This window comes from Salvelinus fontinalis, chromosome 6, assembly GCF_029448725.1.
Source record: "Salvelinus fontinalis isolate EN_2023a chromosome 6, ASM2944872v1, whole genome shotgun sequence".
Classification (NCBI taxonomy): domain Eukaryota; kingdom Metazoa; phylum Chordata; class Actinopteri; order Salmoniformes; family Salmonidae; genus Salvelinus; species Salvelinus fontinalis.
Genome location: NC_074670.1, coordinates 73,967,916 through 73,986,861, shown reverse-complemented (window position 1 = coordinate 73,986,861; position 18,946 = coordinate 73,967,916). Strand labels below are relative to the sequence as shown.

At 44.5% G+C, this 18,946-nt stretch overlaps 1 protein-coding gene across 2 annotated transcripts in view; it reads left to right on the top strand.

Moving 5' to 3' along the window:
- Positions 1 to 18,334, top strand: part of LOC129858686 (androgen receptor-like) — a 44,227-nt gene extending 25,893 nt beyond the window's left edge. The window contains exons 4-9 of one of the 2 annotated variants that reach the window (XM_055928008.1): positions 5,807 to 5,947; positions 6,157 to 6,366; positions 12,906 to 13,050; positions 15,572 to 15,702; positions 15,787 to 15,938; positions 16,140 to 18,334. In XM_055928008.1, coding sequence (XP_055783983.1) covers positions 5,807 to 5,947; positions 6,157 to 6,366; positions 12,906 to 13,050; positions 15,572 to 15,702; positions 15,787 to 15,938; positions 16,140 to 16,307 — 947 coding nt within the window. In that variant the 3' untranslated portion in view covers positions 16,308 to 18,334. Of the gene's footprint in view, positions 1 to 5,806; positions 5,966 to 6,156; positions 6,367 to 12,905; positions 13,051 to 15,571; positions 15,703 to 15,786; positions 15,939 to 16,139 lie in introns of both variants that reach the window. The other variant, XM_055928006.1, reaches the window with a different exon arrangement.
- The last annotated feature ends 612 nt before the right edge of the window (positions 18,335 to 18,946 follow it).

Below are 18,946 nucleotides of genomic sequence, written 5' to 3'. Positions count from 1 at the left end.
GTACATCATTTTATTTCGGAATGTAGTGAAGTAAAAGTTGTCAAAAATATAAATAGTTAAGTAAAGTACAGATACTCCAAAAAACTACTTAAGTAGCACTTTAAAGTATTTTTACTTAAATACTTTACACCACTGCTTATGACTTCATTAACAATGCCCATTAAGAACACACAACCACTATACCACTTAGCTAAGAATGACCTGAATAATCAAGTCAATAGATTGTGTTTATAAAGCCACTGTGGTTATCTACTCCAATTTCAGAGCACTCTCGTCTGAGTGTGCCAGAGCGCGGAATAACTGACAAATTTACACAACACCCGTTTAATATGGTCGGTGTCAGTAAACAATTGGCCCAGCGTCGTACGGGTTTGTTTGGAGTAGGCCGTCATTGTAAATAAGAATTTGTTCTTAACTGACTTGCCTAGTTAAATAATCGTTAAATAAAAAATTAAATCGTAATCAAAAAAGCGTAATTAAATTGTTGCTAACAACACAGTTACAGTCAACAACACTCTGGGTAGCATAAAAACATCCTAACCAGCTCAGCTAGGGCGAGTAAAATGGTCAGAGTGAGCTGTTCTCTCATTTGTGTCTGGAAGTAGCTAGCAAGCCAGGTAACGTTATCCAGTTAGCTTGGGTGTTTAACTGAGGTCAGAACGCTCTGATCAACCCTACTCCTCGGTCAGAGTACAGTGTGCGCTCTGACGCTCCTAATTTAGAATAGACAATCTGACAACGCTCTGAATTTACGGACACTCAGAGCGAAATCTGGCACTCAAGATTGAATTGATGAACACACCCTTAGAAGCCAACTAACATTAGGTAGCTAGCTAACATACAGGTACATACTGCTGTAATTATATGCTATGCGGTTTGTAAGGATAGCGTAGTTTACAAATTGTCAGCCAACGTAAATGAACTTATTCGAGAAGTAATTACTTATTACATTGGTCAACATGTTCTTAACATTTGTCATAATTAGATAAAGCAATAAATTTGTATCGGCTCTCGTCGGACTTCGTCAGCATATTTTCCGCCATTTTCTTCAAATCTGAAAATGTTGTGAACCACGCCCATTTCCGGATGAATTGCATTATGGGCCATAAAAGCACGTAAATAGTGTCCACTGGTCGTATTCTTCTTATTTTGGCGAATGTAGTACGACATCTGTGAACTTTTGGCGCACTAACTATACCCATACTATGCCCAATAAGCATACTACATACTGTAGCGACCCGCACAGACAGCTGTGTGTTATGTGTTAGGCTAGTAGGTGGTTGTGTTCGCGGGGTCCGACATGTCAATCAACCTGCTATCTGCCAATCACGGGAATGCCTGGAATGTTCTGATGCCGGGCATCCTGGCGGTTGGCGGAGTGGCGTGGAGGGGGGTTGGGCAGGGGGATGGAGCATTGGAAGTTAAGACCAGGTTTTGCCTTTGTTCTCTCTCTTACGTCTGGGCTTCACAAGAGAAGGTCACGATTGGCTTGTGGGTTATCTTTAATTTATTTGGCGTGGGCTACGGCCAAACAGTAGCCTGTGTAAAGTTGGTTTAATAAACCGTCCATTCGTAAACTCAATCCTCTGTCTGGACAGTTGTTCTTTTATGATCTAGTCAGGTCATTACAATACTCAATGTATGTCACAAATAGTACCTTTAGTGTGGTTAGTATGAGTATTCGAACACAGCTCTGGATTCACCTGGTCAGTCTATGTCATGGAAAGAGCAGGTGACCCCAATGTTTTGTACACTCGGTGTAGTTTGTAATGCCTTGCCTCCTGGCTAGTGGCTACTGTGACATTCACGGTACTTTTAAGCTGCGAAGAAAGAACGTGAATCGAACCCTCTCGGCTCGTGACATTCCCTTTGCTAATGTGAATTGAAAAGTGTATATTCATATTATGTAAATTTACATTTCAGACCGATAATGCCATTCATTGAGAATAAGAAAGAGCATCTTCATAATTTACTCACACTTTACTTTTCATAAAAATACTATCGGCTACACATATTACTCAAATGTAAACTCACGTACTTGCTATGTCTCGACCGCTACCTCGGAAGGTAGTGTAGACACTCGCCCGACAGTTGCCCGGCTTGAAGCAGGGCAGTGTAAACAGAATTGTCTTGTTGAGTCAACACTCCTACAGTATAAATGGTAATAGTGTAACAGTATAACTTTAAACCGTCCCCTCGCCCCGACACGGGCGCGAACCAGGGACCCTCTGCACACATCGACAACAGTCACCCACGAAGCACGGTCGTTACCCATCGCTCCACAAAAGCCACGGCCCTTGCAAAGCAAGGGGCAACACTACTTAAGTCTCAGAGCAAGTGACGTAACTGATTGAAATGCTACTAGCGCGCACCCGCTAACTAGCTAGCCATTTCACATCCGTTACAATAGCAGAACAATGGTTTTGAAACAGCTGAAATGTATAGACATTTTCTTAATAGTTGAGATTGTTTTATTGAGTTTTTAACTTAAATTGAAGTAACATGCTGTTACATTCTGAAATTGTTGCAGTAGCTGCAGGCTGCACTGAGCCATGTAAAGCTCCACCACTAAAACCTGTAAAATGTAGATTATACAAATAGGATATCTTTGTTTTATTTGTAACCAGTGTTGCCAATTTAGCAACTGTTTCGCTATATAGCAAGTTTTATATAGCAAGTTTTCAGACTCCTCCAGCGACTTTTATTGGTAAAAGATTCTAGCGATAAATTCAGTTGTTTTTCAGGCTGCCTTTGGGGAGTTTTGACACAGAGGGTTTATATGGTTTTGATGGCATTTAGCGACTTTAACCCACTCAATTATGCCAAAAACGAGAGTGGGAGAAGGTGTCTGTGCAACAGAAGTCACAGCACACGCACTGGGGATGGGGTGTGCGGCGGGAGAGGGGGCGAAAACGCTATGTCGGTGGGAGCAAGGCAAAGTGGTGCTGTGATGTCGTCGCGGCAACACCAAAACGTAATCAAGGGGCCAATAGCGGGTCTCACTGATAAAACGTTGGCAACACTGTTTGTAACATTGTGTAGAGATTTCAAAGGTTGCACCGCAAGTTCCAGAGTGGTGGGGGGCATTGTTTTCCTTGGGCTCAGATTTCTTCCTGGTCTTGTAGTAGGTGACCTAAAGGCTACTACTACACAGAATACGCAAAGGGCGCGAAGGAATGTAGTGCAATGTCGTTTTTCGTCACAAAAGTGCTCCCTGAAATTCGACTAACTCCTGTGCCACACGAGAACTGTAAAGCGCGGCATCATCTCTTCCGTAGCGGGCAGTGTTGTGTAGGCAATGAAGATTGCTAGGTTCCTTCATCTGATAAACAGTATAGGCTATGCATCAAAGAAGCCTATTTTGCATTGACAAGCAAATATAATCTCAACTACTGTTCAAACAATGAACCAAACAACATTTAACCTTAATAGAATCCACACACAATTGCATTTTGTTTAGAAGTAATAACTAGTGATTATAGGCTATTATGAAATGGTAGAAACTGCTGTAGCCAACTAACGTCAGCTAGTCATCTAGCATTCTTCTCCGTGACCAACACATGACGTTCTATTTTTAGCTGATAGGGGAATGAATACACAAGCAGCATATACAACTGGGATACTGTTTTAGGTTACAACGGCAAGTATAAGAATATTTGGCAGGTAAATATTTTTTTATTATTAATCAGATTTTTTTTTAAATCCGACGTGCACGCATGTAGATCAACAGAATGGAGCTTGTAGTAACCTTGACCAACTCCGGACCCTAGTTCCAGCGTAGTTCTAGCGTATGACATAGTAATAAATTACCAGTAAACATTTTTTTAAATATCAGGTCATAAGGTTTTTCAAAAATCCTGGAAAAACTCCTGGCCCTAGGGAGGGTGGAAACATTAAAACACTTTACACAGGCAGAGACAATAACTGCGAATGGACACAAACTATCTTGGCTGAGCTGGCTGTATGCTGCAGGATTGCATGGTTTAGGGCTGTGCATCTGTAATTAAAAAGATACTCATACTGTATGTCATCACTATTGTGTTGATCGATTAATTCCAGCCAATCATTTTCTATTAAATAGGCCTAGGTAGCCTAGCCACCCGAAGTGTGAATATAAACCAAATTTGACCACAGTCACATTTTGTCAGAACACAAATAATTTGGCCAATTTTAGGCTATAAATACATAGTTTATGCCAGTTTCCCCAGATGGGATTAGAGACAATAGGCTTCTCTAGGCTATCTGGATCTGTTCTTATCTATTTCATAATTATTATTGTTTTTAAAAAAAATAAAATATTATGTATTTTACCACAATTTCCTCAAAATTCTCATTATCGAAACAATCCAAAAAAGTAATAAACAAATCAATTGCTAATGTTTTTTTTTTTTTTTTACATTACTCTCTTAATGAAAATGCCTGAGTTAAAAACAACACTGAAAATAAAAAATAAGACATTAGACATTTTAGTAATGAGACGGCCAAGTGGGGGTAAAGGGGGTGTTTGAGAATAAGAACCTCATTCTGAAGGCATATACACAAATACATTAGCTTCTACTCCTCTAGATGATGCATCATGGGTGAATAAAACTTTATTTAAAAACTGATTGTAGTTTTTACAGGAACTTTAACAAGTGTTGTGGTAATGAGATGTCGTTTTTTACAGGAATTTGAACAATTGTTATGGTAATGAGACACATGTCCACAGACACTATTTGTACGTGATAAATATTATATTTTCATGTAAAATTCAACTAGTATACAATTTTTATGGTCGAACTGTAGCAACATATTTTGTGCATTATTCAAATCAGTTAGGTCTTTCTAAATTAACATTTTATAAAATGACCCAAGCAATTTAATCCGGACTCATTTCGGCAATGAAAATCTGGGGTGAAAATGTGCAAAATTCAGGCATACATGTAAAATGTATTTAAAATAAGACACTTCGCCAAAAACTAGACATCTTAGTTCCAAAAATGATAGTTGATTTTACAGATGCATCATGTTTTTTTTCCAACTCAATATGCTATAGACATGTTTAAAAATTGTTTCATGACAATCACCCATCTGGCTGTGGGTGTTATCAGTAGGCTACAGTTGATCAGATTGAAGCACAGACTAATTGTGTACGTTGACAAATCACGACGCACATTTCTTTTATTTATTGGTGTCAGGTATGGACTTCCACATAAAACTTGTTGCAGTGAATTCACTTGTAACCATGTTTTCAGTCACAATTAGCTTTTACCACATGTACTGATTTGCATGATATTGATAAAAAATGAAGGCAGGTTTGTTGTAAGGTAGTCCTTTTGTACTTTTATATTAGAATGAGAGCGTTAATCGTTCATTTTTGATAGGCTAACGTTACTTGATGAAGAGATGCTGTTACAAAATCAACTCTGTGCCTTTTTCTTGAAGCAAAAATGTAAGTGTAGCCTACAGATGAGAAAGTCAACCTTTTAATTGTCTGCATGTTAATGCTTGTGAATTTTTGCCTTATTCAAGAGTGTAATAGGGTTTGGTTGTATTATTCAAGAGTGTAAAATGTTTTAAAAGAAAAGTTTGTCATTGTTCAATAGTTTGTGCTTACTGGCTAGTGGCTACTGTGATATTTACGGTCAATTTGAGCTGCAGACCAAGAATGTCACAATGGCCAGCCACAATGAAAGGTTAAAGCAAGGATGTAATGTGAATGGAAAAGTAGCATTCTTTTTCTCCACCCTGCTCCTCAGGCTCCTTCATATCTCCTAGTGGTAATGGGGCCTTTCTCTCTGTTCTACTTCTGTGTGGTGCATTTCAGGCCGGAAGCTGAGGGGAGCTGGCCCGTTGAAAGGAGTAGTGGAGGGGGGAACACAGGCACCCGGCAGAGAGAGGACTGGAGAGAGGGAAGGAGAGAGGACTGGGGGACTACAGTTAGCCACCATTTCCCCACAGGCTCAATGTGAGGATCAATATTACCGTATGTGAGATATTTTTCTTAACCAGAATGTAATTTTTTCATATGAGCCCTAACAAAGAAAGCAGTTACAACTCAATTCAGAATTTACGACCAACCCTGGATGAAAGGCAGCACATATTTAGTCTCAACTTGTCTAATTTTGTTACATATCTCTAGTCTCAACTCTTCTCATCTCATATCCCTCTCTGCAGGCTGTGCTGCTCTGCAGGCTCCCACTCTTGGCCCCTCCCCCAGCCTACGCCCCTCCCTCCTCAATGTCCTCAGTTCAATCGAGCCAGGAATGGTCAACGCAGGCCATGACACCTCCCAGCCAGACTGTTTCACCTCCCTACTGTCCAGCCTCAACGAGCTGGGAGAGAGACAACTGGTGTCTGTGGTGAACTGGGCTAAAGCCATGCCAGGTAAACCACTCTTCCTGTGTCCTACTGTTACCTAACCACTACCTGGTACCAACCCACTAACCCTGTATCTTACTGTTACCCAACCACTACCTGGTACCAACCCACTAACCCTGTATCTTACTGTTACCTAACCACTACATGGTACCAACCCTCTAACCCTGTATCTTACTGTTACCTAACCACTACATGGTACCAACCCTCTAACCCTGTTACCTAACCACTACATGGTACCAACCCTCTAACCCTGTTACCTAACCACTACATGGTACCAACCCACTAACCCTGTTACCTAACCACTACCTGGTACCAACCCTCTAACCCTGTATCTTACTGTTACCTAACCACTACATGGTACCAACCCACTAACCCTGTATCTTACTGTTACCCAACCACTACCTGGTACCAACCCACTAACCCTGTATCTTACTGTTACCTAACCACTACATGGTACCAACCCTCTAACCCTGTATCTTACTGTTACCTAACCACTACATGGTACCAACCCACTAACCCTGTATCTTACTGTTACCTAACCACTACATGGTACCAACCCTCTAACCCTGTATCTTACTGTTACCTAACCACTACATGGTACCAACCCTCTAACCCTGTATTCTACTGTTACCTAACCACTACATGGTACCAACCCTCTAACCCTGTATCTTACTGTTACCTAACCACTACATGGTACCAACCCACTAACCCTGTTACCTAACCACTACATGGTACCAACCCACTAACCCTGTATCTTACTGTTACCTAACCACTACATGGTACCAACCCACTAACCCTGTATCTTACTGTTACCTAACCACTACATGGTACCAACCCACTAACCCTGTATCTTACTGTTACCTAACCACTACATGGTACCAACCCTCTAACCCTGTTACCTAACCACTACATGGTACCAACCCACTAACCCTGTTACCTAACCACTACATGGTACCAACCCTCTAACCCTGTTACCTAACCACTACATGGTACCAACCCTCTAACCCTGTTACCTAACCACCACATGGTACCAACCCACTAACCCTGTATCTTACTGTTACCTAACCACTACATGGTACCAACCCACTAACCCTGTATCTTACTGTTACCTAACCACTACATGGTACCAACCCTCTAACCCTGTATCTTACTGTTACCTAACCACTACATGGTACCAACCCTCTAACCCTGTATTCTACTGTTACCTAACCACTACATGGTACCAACCCACTAACCCTGTATCTTACTGTTACCTAACCACCACATGGTACCAACCCTCTAACCCTGTATCTTACTGTTACCTAACCACTACATGGTACCAACCCTCTAACCCTGTATCTTACTGTTACCTAACCACTACATGGTACCAACCCTCTAACCCTGTATCTTACTGTTACCTAACCACTACATGGTACCAACCCACTAACCCTGTATCTTACTGTTACCTAACCACTACATGGTACCAACCCACTAACCCTGTTACCTAACCACTACCTGGTACCAACCCTCTAACCCTGTATCTTACTGTTACCTAACCACTACATGGTACCAACCCTCTAACCCTGTATCTTACTGTTACCTAACCACTACATGGTACCAACCCTCTAACCCTGTTACCTAACCACTACATGGTACCAACCCTCTAACCCTGTTACCTAACCACTACATGGTACCAACCCACTAACCCTGTATCTTACTGTTACCTAACCACTACATGGTACCAACCCACTAACCCTGTATCTTACTGTTACCTAACCACTACATGGTACCAACCCTCTAACCCTGTTACCTAACCACTACATGGTACCAACCCTCTAATCCTGTTACCTAACCACTACATGGTACCAACCCACTAACCCTGTTACCTAACCACTACATGGTACCAACCCTCTAACCCTGTTACCTAACCACTACATGGTACCAACCCTCTAACCCTGTTACCTAACCACCACATGGTACCAACCCACTAACCCTGTATCTTACTGTTACCTAACCACTACATGGTACCAACCCACTAACCCTGTATCTTACTGTTACCTAACCACCACATGGTACCAACCCACTAACCCTGTATCTTACTGTTACCTAACCACTACATGGTACCAACCCTCTAACCCTGTATTCTACTGTTACCTAACCACTACATGGTACCAACCCTCTAACCCTGTATCTTACTGTTACCTAACCACTACATGGTACCCACCCTCTAACCCTGTATCTTACTGTTACCTAACCACTACATGGTACCAACCCACTAACCCTGTATCTTACTGTTACCTAACCACTACATGGTACCAACCCACTAACCCTGTTACCTAACCACTACATGGTACCAACCCACTAACCCTGTTACCCAACCACTACATGGTACCAACCCTCTAACCCTGTATCTTACTGTTACCTAACCACTACATGGTACCAACCCTCTAACCCTGTATCTTACTGTTACCTAACCACTACATGGTACCAACCCTCTAACCCTGTATTCTACTGTTACCTAACCACTACATGGTACCAACCCTCTAACCCTGTATCTTACTGTTACCTAACCACTACATGGTACCAACCCACTAACCCTGTATCTTACTGTTACCTAACCACTACATGGTACCAACCCTCTAACCCTGTATCTTACTGTTACCTAACCACTACATGGTACCAACCCTCTAACCCTGTATCTTACTGTTACCTAACCACTACATGGTACCAACCCTCTAACCCTGTATCTTACTGTTACCTAACCACTACATGGTACCAACCCTCTAACCCTGTATCTTACTGTTACCTAACCACTACATGGTACCAACCCTCTAACCCTGTATCTTACTGTTACCTAACCACTACATGGTACCAACCCTCTAACCCTGTTACCTAACCACTACATGGTACCAACCCACTAACCCTGTTACCTAACCACTACCTGGTACCAACCCTCTAACCCTGTATCTTACTGTTACCTAACCACTACATGGTACCAACCCTCTAACCCTGTATCTTACTGTTACCTAACCACTACATGGTACCAACCCTCTAACCCTGTATCTTACTGTTACCTAACCACTACATGGTACCAACCCACTAACCCTGTTACCTAACCACTACCTGGTACCAACCCTCTAACCCTGTATCTTACTGTTACCTAACCACTACATGGTACCAACCCTCTAACCCTGTATCTTACTGTTACCTAACCACTACATGGTACCAACCCTCTAACCCTGTATCTTACTGTTACCTAACCACTACATGGTACCAACCCTCTAACCCTGTTACCTAACCACTACATGGTACCAACCCTCTAACCCTGTTACCTAACCACTACATGGTACCAACCCTCTAACCCTGTTACCTAACCACTACATGGTACCAACCCACTAACCCTGTATCTTACTGTTACGTAACCACCACATGGTACCAACCCTCTAACCCTGTATCTTACTGTTACCTAACCACTACATGGTACCAACCCACTAACCCTGTATCTTACGGTTACCTAACCACTACATGGTACCAACCCACTAACCCTGTTACCTAACCACTACATGGTACCAACCCACTAACCCTGTATCTTACTGTTACCTAACCACTACATGGTACCAACCCTCTAACCCTGTATCTTACTGTTACCTAACCACTACATGGTACCAACCCTCTAACCCTGTATCTTACTGTTACCTAACCACTACATGGTACCAACCTTCTAACCCTGTATCTTACTGTTACCTAACCACTACATGGTACCAACCCTCTAACCCTGTATCTTACTGTTACGTAACCACTACCTGGTACCAACCCTCTAACCCTGTATCTTACTGTTACCTAACCACTACATGGTACCAACCCTCTAACCCTGTATCTTACTGTTACGTAACCACTACCTGGTACCAACCCTCTAACCCTGTATCTTACTGTTACCTAACCACTACCTGGTACCAACCCTCTAACCCTGTATCTTACTGTTACCTAACCACCACATGGTACCAACCCTCTAACCCTGTATCTTACTGTTACCTAACCACTACATGGTACCAACCCTCTAACCCTGTATCTTACTGTTACCTAACCACCACATGGTACCAACCCTCTAACCCTGTATCTTACTGTTACCTAACCACCACATGGTACCAACCCTCTAACCCTGTATCTTACTGTTACCTAACCACTACATGGTACCAACCCTCTAACCCTGTATCTTACTGTTACGTAACCACTACATGGTACCAACCCTCTAACCCTGTATCTTACTGTTACCTAACCACTACATGGTACCAACCCTCTAACCCTGTATCTTACTGTTACCTAACCACTACATGGTACCAACCCACTAACCCTGTATCTTACTGTTACCTAACTACTACATGGTACCAACCCTCTAACCCTGTTACCTAACCACTACATGGTACCAACCCACTAACCCTGTATCTTACTGTTACCTAACCACTACATGGTACCCACCCTCTAACCCTGTATCTTACTGTTACCTAACCACTACATGGTACCAACCCTCTAACCCTGTATCTTACTGTTACCTAACCACTACATGGTACCAACCCTCTAACCCTGTATCTTACTGTTACCTAACCACTACATGGTACCAACCCACTAACCCTGTTACCTAACCACTACCTGGTACCAACCCTCTAACCCTGTATTCTACTGTTACCTAACCACTACATGGTACCAACCCTCTAACCCTGTATTCTACTGTTACCTAACCACTACATGGTACCAACCCACTAACCCTGTTACCTAACCACTACATGGTACCAACCCTCTAACCCTGTATTCTACTGTTACCTAACCACTACATGGTACCAACCCTCTAACCCTGTATTCTACTGTTACCTAACCACTACATGGTACCAACCCTCTAACCCTGTATTCTACTGTTACCTAACCACTACATGGTACCAACCCACTAACCCTGTGTCTTACTGTTACCTAACCACTACATGGTACCAACCCTCTAACCCTGTATTCTACTGTTACCTAACCACTACATGGTACCAACCCTCTAACCCTGTATCTTACTGTTACCTAACCACCACATGGTACCAACCCACTAACCCTGTATCTTACTGTTACCTAACCACCACATGGTACCAACCCACTAACCCTGTATCTTACTGTTACCTAACCACTACATGGTACCAACCCACTAACCCTGTATCTTACTGTTACCTAACCACTACATGGTACCAACCCACTAACCCTGTATCTTACTGTTACCTAACCACTACATGGTACCAACCCTCTAACCCTGTTACCTAACCACTACATGGTACCAACCCACTAACCCTGTTACCTAACCACTACATGGTACCAACCCACTAACCCTGTATCTTACTGTTACCTAACCACTACATGGTACCAACCCTCTAACCCTGTTACCTAACCACTACATGGTACCAACCCTCTAACCCTGTTACCTAACCACTACATGGTACCAACCCTCTAACCCTGTATCTTACTGTTACCTAACCACTACATGGTACCAACCCTCTAACCCTGTATTCTACTGTTACCTAACCACTACATGGTACCAACCCTCTAACCCTGTATCTTACTGTTACCTAACCACTACATGGTACCAACCCTCTAACCCTGTATCTTACTGTTACCTAACCACTACATGGTACCAACCCTCTAACCCTGTATTCTACTGTTACCTAACCACTACATGGTACCAACCCTCTAACCCTGTATCTTACTGTTACCTAACCACTACATGGTACCAACCCACTAACCCTGTTACCTAACCACTACATGGTACCAACCCACTAACCCTGTATCTTACTGTTACCTAACCACTACATGGTACCAACCCACTAACCCTGTATTTTACTGTTACCTAACCACTACATGGTACCAACCCACTAACCCTGTATCTTACTGTTACCTAACCACTACATGGTACCAACCCACTAACCCTGTATCTTACTGTTACCTAACCACTACCTGGTACCAACCCACTAACCCTGTATCTTACTGTTACCTAACCACTACATGTTACCAACCCTCTAACCCTGTATCTTACTGTTACCTAACCACTACATGGTACCAACCCTCTAACCCTGGTGTGATAGAGAGAGTTGGGGAACAGAGAGCTGGTCTGTGTGTGACTGATACCAGTGCTGTAGCCTCGGTTCTAGTTTCTATGTCCTTCCCACCAGGGGGGGCTCTAGTCATAACCTATTTTATTCTCCCTGTACTGTGGGTTTCAGAGAGCTGCATGTAGAAGACCAGATGTCAGTGATCCAGTCTTCATGGCTGGTATTGATGATGTTCTCTCTGTGTAGGTTTCAGAGAGCTGTATGTAGAAGACCAGATGTCAGTGATCCAGTCTTCATGGCTGGGGTTGATGATGTTCTCTCTGTGTAGGTTTCAGAGAGCTGTATGTAGAAGACCAGATGTCAGTGATCCAGTCTTCATGGCTGGTATTGATGATGTTCTCTCTGTGTAGGTTTCAGAGAGCTGTATGTAGAAGACCAGATGTCAGTGATCCAGTCTTCATGGCTGGTATTGATGATGTTCTCTCTGTGTAGGTTTCAGAGAGCTGTATGTAGAAGACCAGATGTCAGTGATCCAGTCTTCATGGCTGGGGTTGATGGTTTTCGCTCTGGGCTGGAGGTCTTACACTAACACAGACGCTAGAGAGCTCTACTTCGCTCCTGACCTCATCTTCAACGAGTGAGTACAACTATTGTCTTGCTGAATACAATATTGATACATCAATCTTTTTCTCTAGACAATAAATAAAAGGGAAATAAACAATCCTAAATTAAGAATAAACATTACACTGACCCTTTCTCTCACCTTCTGACCCCCCTTTTTCTCTCACCTTCTGACCCCCCTCTCTCGCTCACCTTCTGACCCCCCTCTCTCTCACACCTTCTGATCCTCTCTCTCTCTCACCTTCTGACCCCCCTCTCTCTCTCACCTTCTGACCCCCCTCTCTCTCTCAACTTCTGACCCCCTCTCTCTCTCACCTTCTGACCCCCCTCTCTCTCTCACCTTCTGCCCCCCTCCTCTCTCTCTCACCTTCTGACCCCCCTCTCTCTCTCACCTTCTGACCCCCTCTCTCTCTCACCTTCTGACCCCCCCCCCTCTCTCTCTCAACTTCTGACCCCTCTCTCTCTCACCTTCTGATCCTCTCTCTCTCTCACCTTCTGATCCTCTCTCTCTCTCACCTTCTGATCCTCTCTCTCTCTCACCTTCTGACCCCCCTCTCTCTCTCACCTTCTAACCCCCTCTCTCTCTCACCTTCTGATCCTCTCTCTCTCAACTTCTGACCCCCTCTCTCTCTCACCTTCTGACCCCTCTCTCTCTCTCACCTTCTAACCCCCCTCTCTCTCTCACCTTCTGATCCTATCTCTCTCTCTCACATTCTGATCCTATCTCTCTCTCTCACATTCTGATCCTCTCTCTCTCTCACCTTCTGACCCCCCTCTCTCTCTCTCTCAACTTCTGACCCCCCTCTCTCTCTCAACTTCTGACCCCTCTCTCTCTCACCTTCTGCCCCCCCTCTCTCTCTCACCTTCTGACCCCCCTCTCTCTCTCAACTTCTGACCCCCTCTCTCTCTCACCTTCTGACCCCCCCCCCTCTCTCTCAACTTCTGACCCCCCTCTCTCTCTCAACTTCTGACCCCTCTCTCGCTCTCAACTTCTGACCCCCCTCTCTCTCTCTCACCTTCTGACCCCCCTCTCTCTCTCACCTTCTGATCCTCTCTCTCTCTCAACTTCTGACCCCCCTCTCTCTCTCAACTTCTGACCCCCCTCTCTCTCTCACCTTCTGATCCTATCTTTCTCTCACCTTCTGACCCCCCTCTCTCTCTCACCTTCTGACCCCCCTCTCTCTCTCACCTTCTGATCCTCTCTCTCTCTCACCTTCTGATCCTCTCTCTCTCTCACCTTCTGACCCCCCTCTCTCTCTCACTTTCTAACCCCCCTCTCTCTCTCACCTTCTGATCCTATCTCTCTCTCACCTTCTGATCCTCTCTCTCTCTCACCTTCTGACCCCCCTCTCTCTCTCTCTCAACTTCTGACCCCTCTCTCTCTCACCTTCTGATCCTCTCTCTCTCTCACCTTCTGACCCCCCCTCTCTCTCTCACCTTCTAACCCCCCTCTCTCTCTCACCTTCTAACCCCCCTCTCTCTCTCACCTTCTGATCCTATCTCTCTCTCACCTTCTGATCCTCTCTCTCTCTCACCTTCTGACCCCCCCCCCTCTCTCTCTCAACTTCTGACCCCCCTCTCTCTCTCACCTTCTGCCCCCCCTCTCTCTCTCACCTTCTGACCCCCCTCTCTCTCTCACCTTCTGCCCCCCCTCTCTCTCTCACCTTCTGACCCCCCTCTCTCTCTCAACTTCTGACCCCCTCTCTCTCTCACCTTCTGACCCCCCCCCCCTCTCTCTCAACTTCTGACCCCCCCCTCTCTCTCAACTTCTGACCCCCCTCTCTCTCTCAACTTCTGACCCCCCTCTCTCTCTCAACTTCTGACCCCTCTCTCGCTCTCAACTTCTGACCCCCCTCTCTCTCTCTCACCTTCTGACCCCCCTCTCTCTCTCACCTTCTGATCCTCTCTCTCTCTCAACTTCTGATCCTCTCTCTCTCTCAACTTCTGATCCTCTCTCTCTCTCACATTCTGACCCCCCTCTCTCTCTCACCTTCTCACCCCCCTCTCTCTCTCACCTTCTGATCCTATCTTTCTCTCACCTTCTGACCCCCCTCTCTCTCTCACCTTCTGACCCCCCTCTCTCTCTCAACATCTGACCCCCTCTCTCTCTCACCTTGTGACCCCCCTCTCTCTCTCAACTTCTGACCCCCCTCTCTCTCTCACCTTCTGATCCCCCTCTCTCTCTCACCTTCTGATCCTCTCTTTCTCTCAACTTCTGACCCTCTCTGCTCTCAACTTCTGACCCTCTCTCTCAACTCCTGACCCTCTCTCGCTCTCAACTTCGGACCCTCTCTTTCTCTCAACTTCTGACCCCCCCTATCTCTCTCTCGCTCTCAACTTCTAACCCTCTGACTTTCTCTCTCTCAACTTCTGACCCCCCCCCATCTCTCTCTCAACTTCTGACCCTCTCTCTCAACTTCTGACCCTCTCTCTCTATCTCTCTCGCTCACCTTCTCACCCTCTCTCTCACACCTTCTCATCCTCTCTCACCCTCTCTCTCTCACACCTTCTCACCCTCTCTCACACCTTCACCACAGTCAGAGGATGCGTGTGTCCAGTATGTATGAACACTGTGTCCAGTTCCGTCTACTGTCCCAGAGGTTCTGTATGCTCAGAGTCACCCAGGACGAGTTCCTCTGTATGAAGGCTCTGCTCCTCTTCAGCATCAGTGAGTCACATCACTGACACACTGACACCAGGTGACTGTATCATTATCTGGGTCAATATCTGCTTATTTATTTGTGTCTGTTAGTCCCCGTGGAGGGTCTGAGGAATCAGAAGTGTTTTGACGAGCTGAGGATCTCTTACATCAAGGAGCTGGATCGTCTGGCCAGCTACCACGGAGAAAAACACCACACACAACGCCTGTTCCAGCTAACACAACTACTGGACTTCCTACACCCGGTAATATACACTAACCCTGACCTCTGACCCCTAACCAACACCTGTTCCAGCTAACACAGCTATTGGACTACTTACACCCGGTAATATACACTAACCCTGACCTCTGACCCCTAACCTCTAACACGTATGTTGACATATCCCCCCCCTTGTTCTCCACCCATCCACCCTCCTTTTCTCCCTCTCTCTCTTTCTTTCTCTCAGATTGTGAGGAAGCTGCACCAGTTCACCTATGATCTGTTTATCCAGGCCCAGTCTCAGCCCACCAGAGTAAGCTATCCAGAGATGATCTCTGAGATTGTCAGCGTTCACGTGCCCAAGATGCTCACAGGCATGGTTCAGCCAATCCTCTTTCACAATGCACCTTGCTAGAGGGTCATCCTATCACAATGCACCTTGCTAGAGGGTCATCCTATCACAATGCACCTTGCTAGAGGGTCATCCTATCACAATGCACCTTGCTAGAGGGTCATCCTATCACAATGCACCTTGCTAGAGGGTCATCCTATCACAATGCACCTTGCTAGAGGGTCATCCTATCACAATGCACCTTGCTAGAGGGTCATCCTATCACAATGCACCTTGCTAGAGGGTCATCCTATCACAATGCACCTTGCTAGAGGGTCATCCTATCACAATGCACCTTGCTAGAGGGTCATCCTATCACAATGCACCTTGCTAGAGGGTCATCCTATCACAATGCACCTTGCTAGAGGGTCATCCTAATCACAATGCACCTTGCTAGAGGGTCATCCTATCACAATGCACCTTGCTAGAGGGTCTTCCTATCACAATGCACCTTGCTAGAGGGTCATCCTATCACAATGCACCTTGCTAGAGGGTCATCCTATCACAATGCACCTTGCTAGAGGGTCATCCTATCACAATGCACCTTGCTAGAGGGTCATCCTATCATAATTCATCCTAAAAGAGGGACAGACAATAACAAAACAATCTGCTAGACATTCAACCCAGGGTCCCCCATTGATTTTGTCCGTCTCTCTCACTCAGATATCATATCAACATGGCGTAAGTCCTGGCAAAATGTGTAGAATTGTAGAAAATTGGCTTTAAAACAGCAAGATTTTCTCTCCACCCCATTGCAAAATGTGTAGAATAGCATGAAATATGTTTTAAAACCACAACATTTTCTCTCCACCTCATGGCAAAATGTGTAGAATTTCAGGAATATATGCTTTAAAACCACAGCATTTCCTCTCTGCCCCATGGCAAAATGTGTAGAATTTCAGGAATATATGCTTTAAAACCACAGCATTTTCTCTCTGCACCATGGCAAAATGTGTAGAATTTCAGAAAATGTACTTAAAAACGTCTCTTTTTTTGCCGTCAAGAGGGGGACACCTGAAATGTTTTACCCGCGAGGTGGGGGTAAACCTAGCCGTGGTTCTATATATCACAAAACACCTTGGAGGTTATAACTAAAACCTTGTTAGACTCCCAACCATTTACTGTACATATCGATGACATCACATCAAGTCGCTTTTAGCATGCTAAGATGGCATCTCATGAGGGAGATTTATGTAGACATAACATGCACAGTTTGAGCTACTCCAGGAAGTGATGTTGCAGGCTAGCTCAGTGCCGCCCCTTTCAATGAGTATCTCAAGTGTAAATGATAGCCGACCGGGGTACTGCAGGCTGCCATAGCAACTCAATTATCCATATAACTTCTTTGTGTGATTTTTAAAAAAAAATATCGGTTCAAGGACATACATCTGTTGTAATAGAAGCAATTATCTGTAACATGATTGTCTTCAAATGTTTTTTGTTGTTTTTTTCCCTTTGAATATTGACCTGAAACCGCAACCATTTACTATAACGGGGATCCTGCTTTCTGGGAAAAACCAGCCTGGTTTCAATGAGAGGTGGCAGTTGGTCTCCCCTGGGGCCTACACATACTCTTCCTTTGCGCTGCTAGTCACTAGCCTGGAATCCAAACTGAATATCATTCTGTATTGTTCACTATCCTTCACGAACACTCACCAGAATGGATGCCATTGATTACGTTGGATCCCCTGTTCTCAAGCTGGGGTTTGATCCTGAATGTACATCTCAGATTGTTGTTTTTCTCTTTTACTTTTCACTTTACCATTATTTGCTCTTTCATAGTTTCAGCAAAATGTAGTAGTATATTACACAATATGTCAAAATAAGACATTCTTCTGAATTACACATCATTCATACTCTATAGACACAGACAAAGAGGTGCCTATAGCTGTTCATTTGACCTTTGTATATAACACCATATTAAGCACAAAGTGTACATGATTTCTGTAAATATGGAATGGATTATAATTTGCATATTCTATAAAAACAAATCAGACTTCTTTAAAATTCGATCTAAAACGAACAAATAAAACAATCTATATTCCACTTCACTTTGGTCCCTTGCTTTATTTAGTGTTTTCCAGGGTGTGTCCAGAGGGAAACATGCATACAGGGTGTGTCTAGAGGGAAACGGGCATACAGGGTGTGTCCAGAGGGAAACAGGCATACAGGGTGTGTCCAGAGGGAAACGGGCATGCAGGGTGTGTCCAGAGGGAAACAGGCATACTGGGTGTGTCCAGAGGGAAACAGGCATACAGGGTGTGTCCAGAGGTAAACGGGAATACAGGGTGTGTCTAGAGGGAAACATGCATACAGAGTGTGTCTAGAGGGAAACAGGCATACAAGGTGTGTCTAGAGGGAAACGGGCATACAGGGTGTGTCCAGAGGGAAACGGGAATACAGGGTGTGTCCAGAGGTAAACGGGCATACAGGGTGTGTCCAGAGGGAAACGGGCATACAGGGTGTGTCTAGAGGGAAACGGGAATACAGGGTGTGTCTAGAGGGAAACATGCATACAAGGTGTGTCCAGAGGGAAACATGCATACAGGGTGTGTCTAGAGGGAAACATGCATACAGGGTGTGTCTAGAGGTAAACGGGCATACAGGGTGTGTCTAGAGGGAAACGGGCATACAGGGTGTGTCTAGAGGGAAACATGCATACA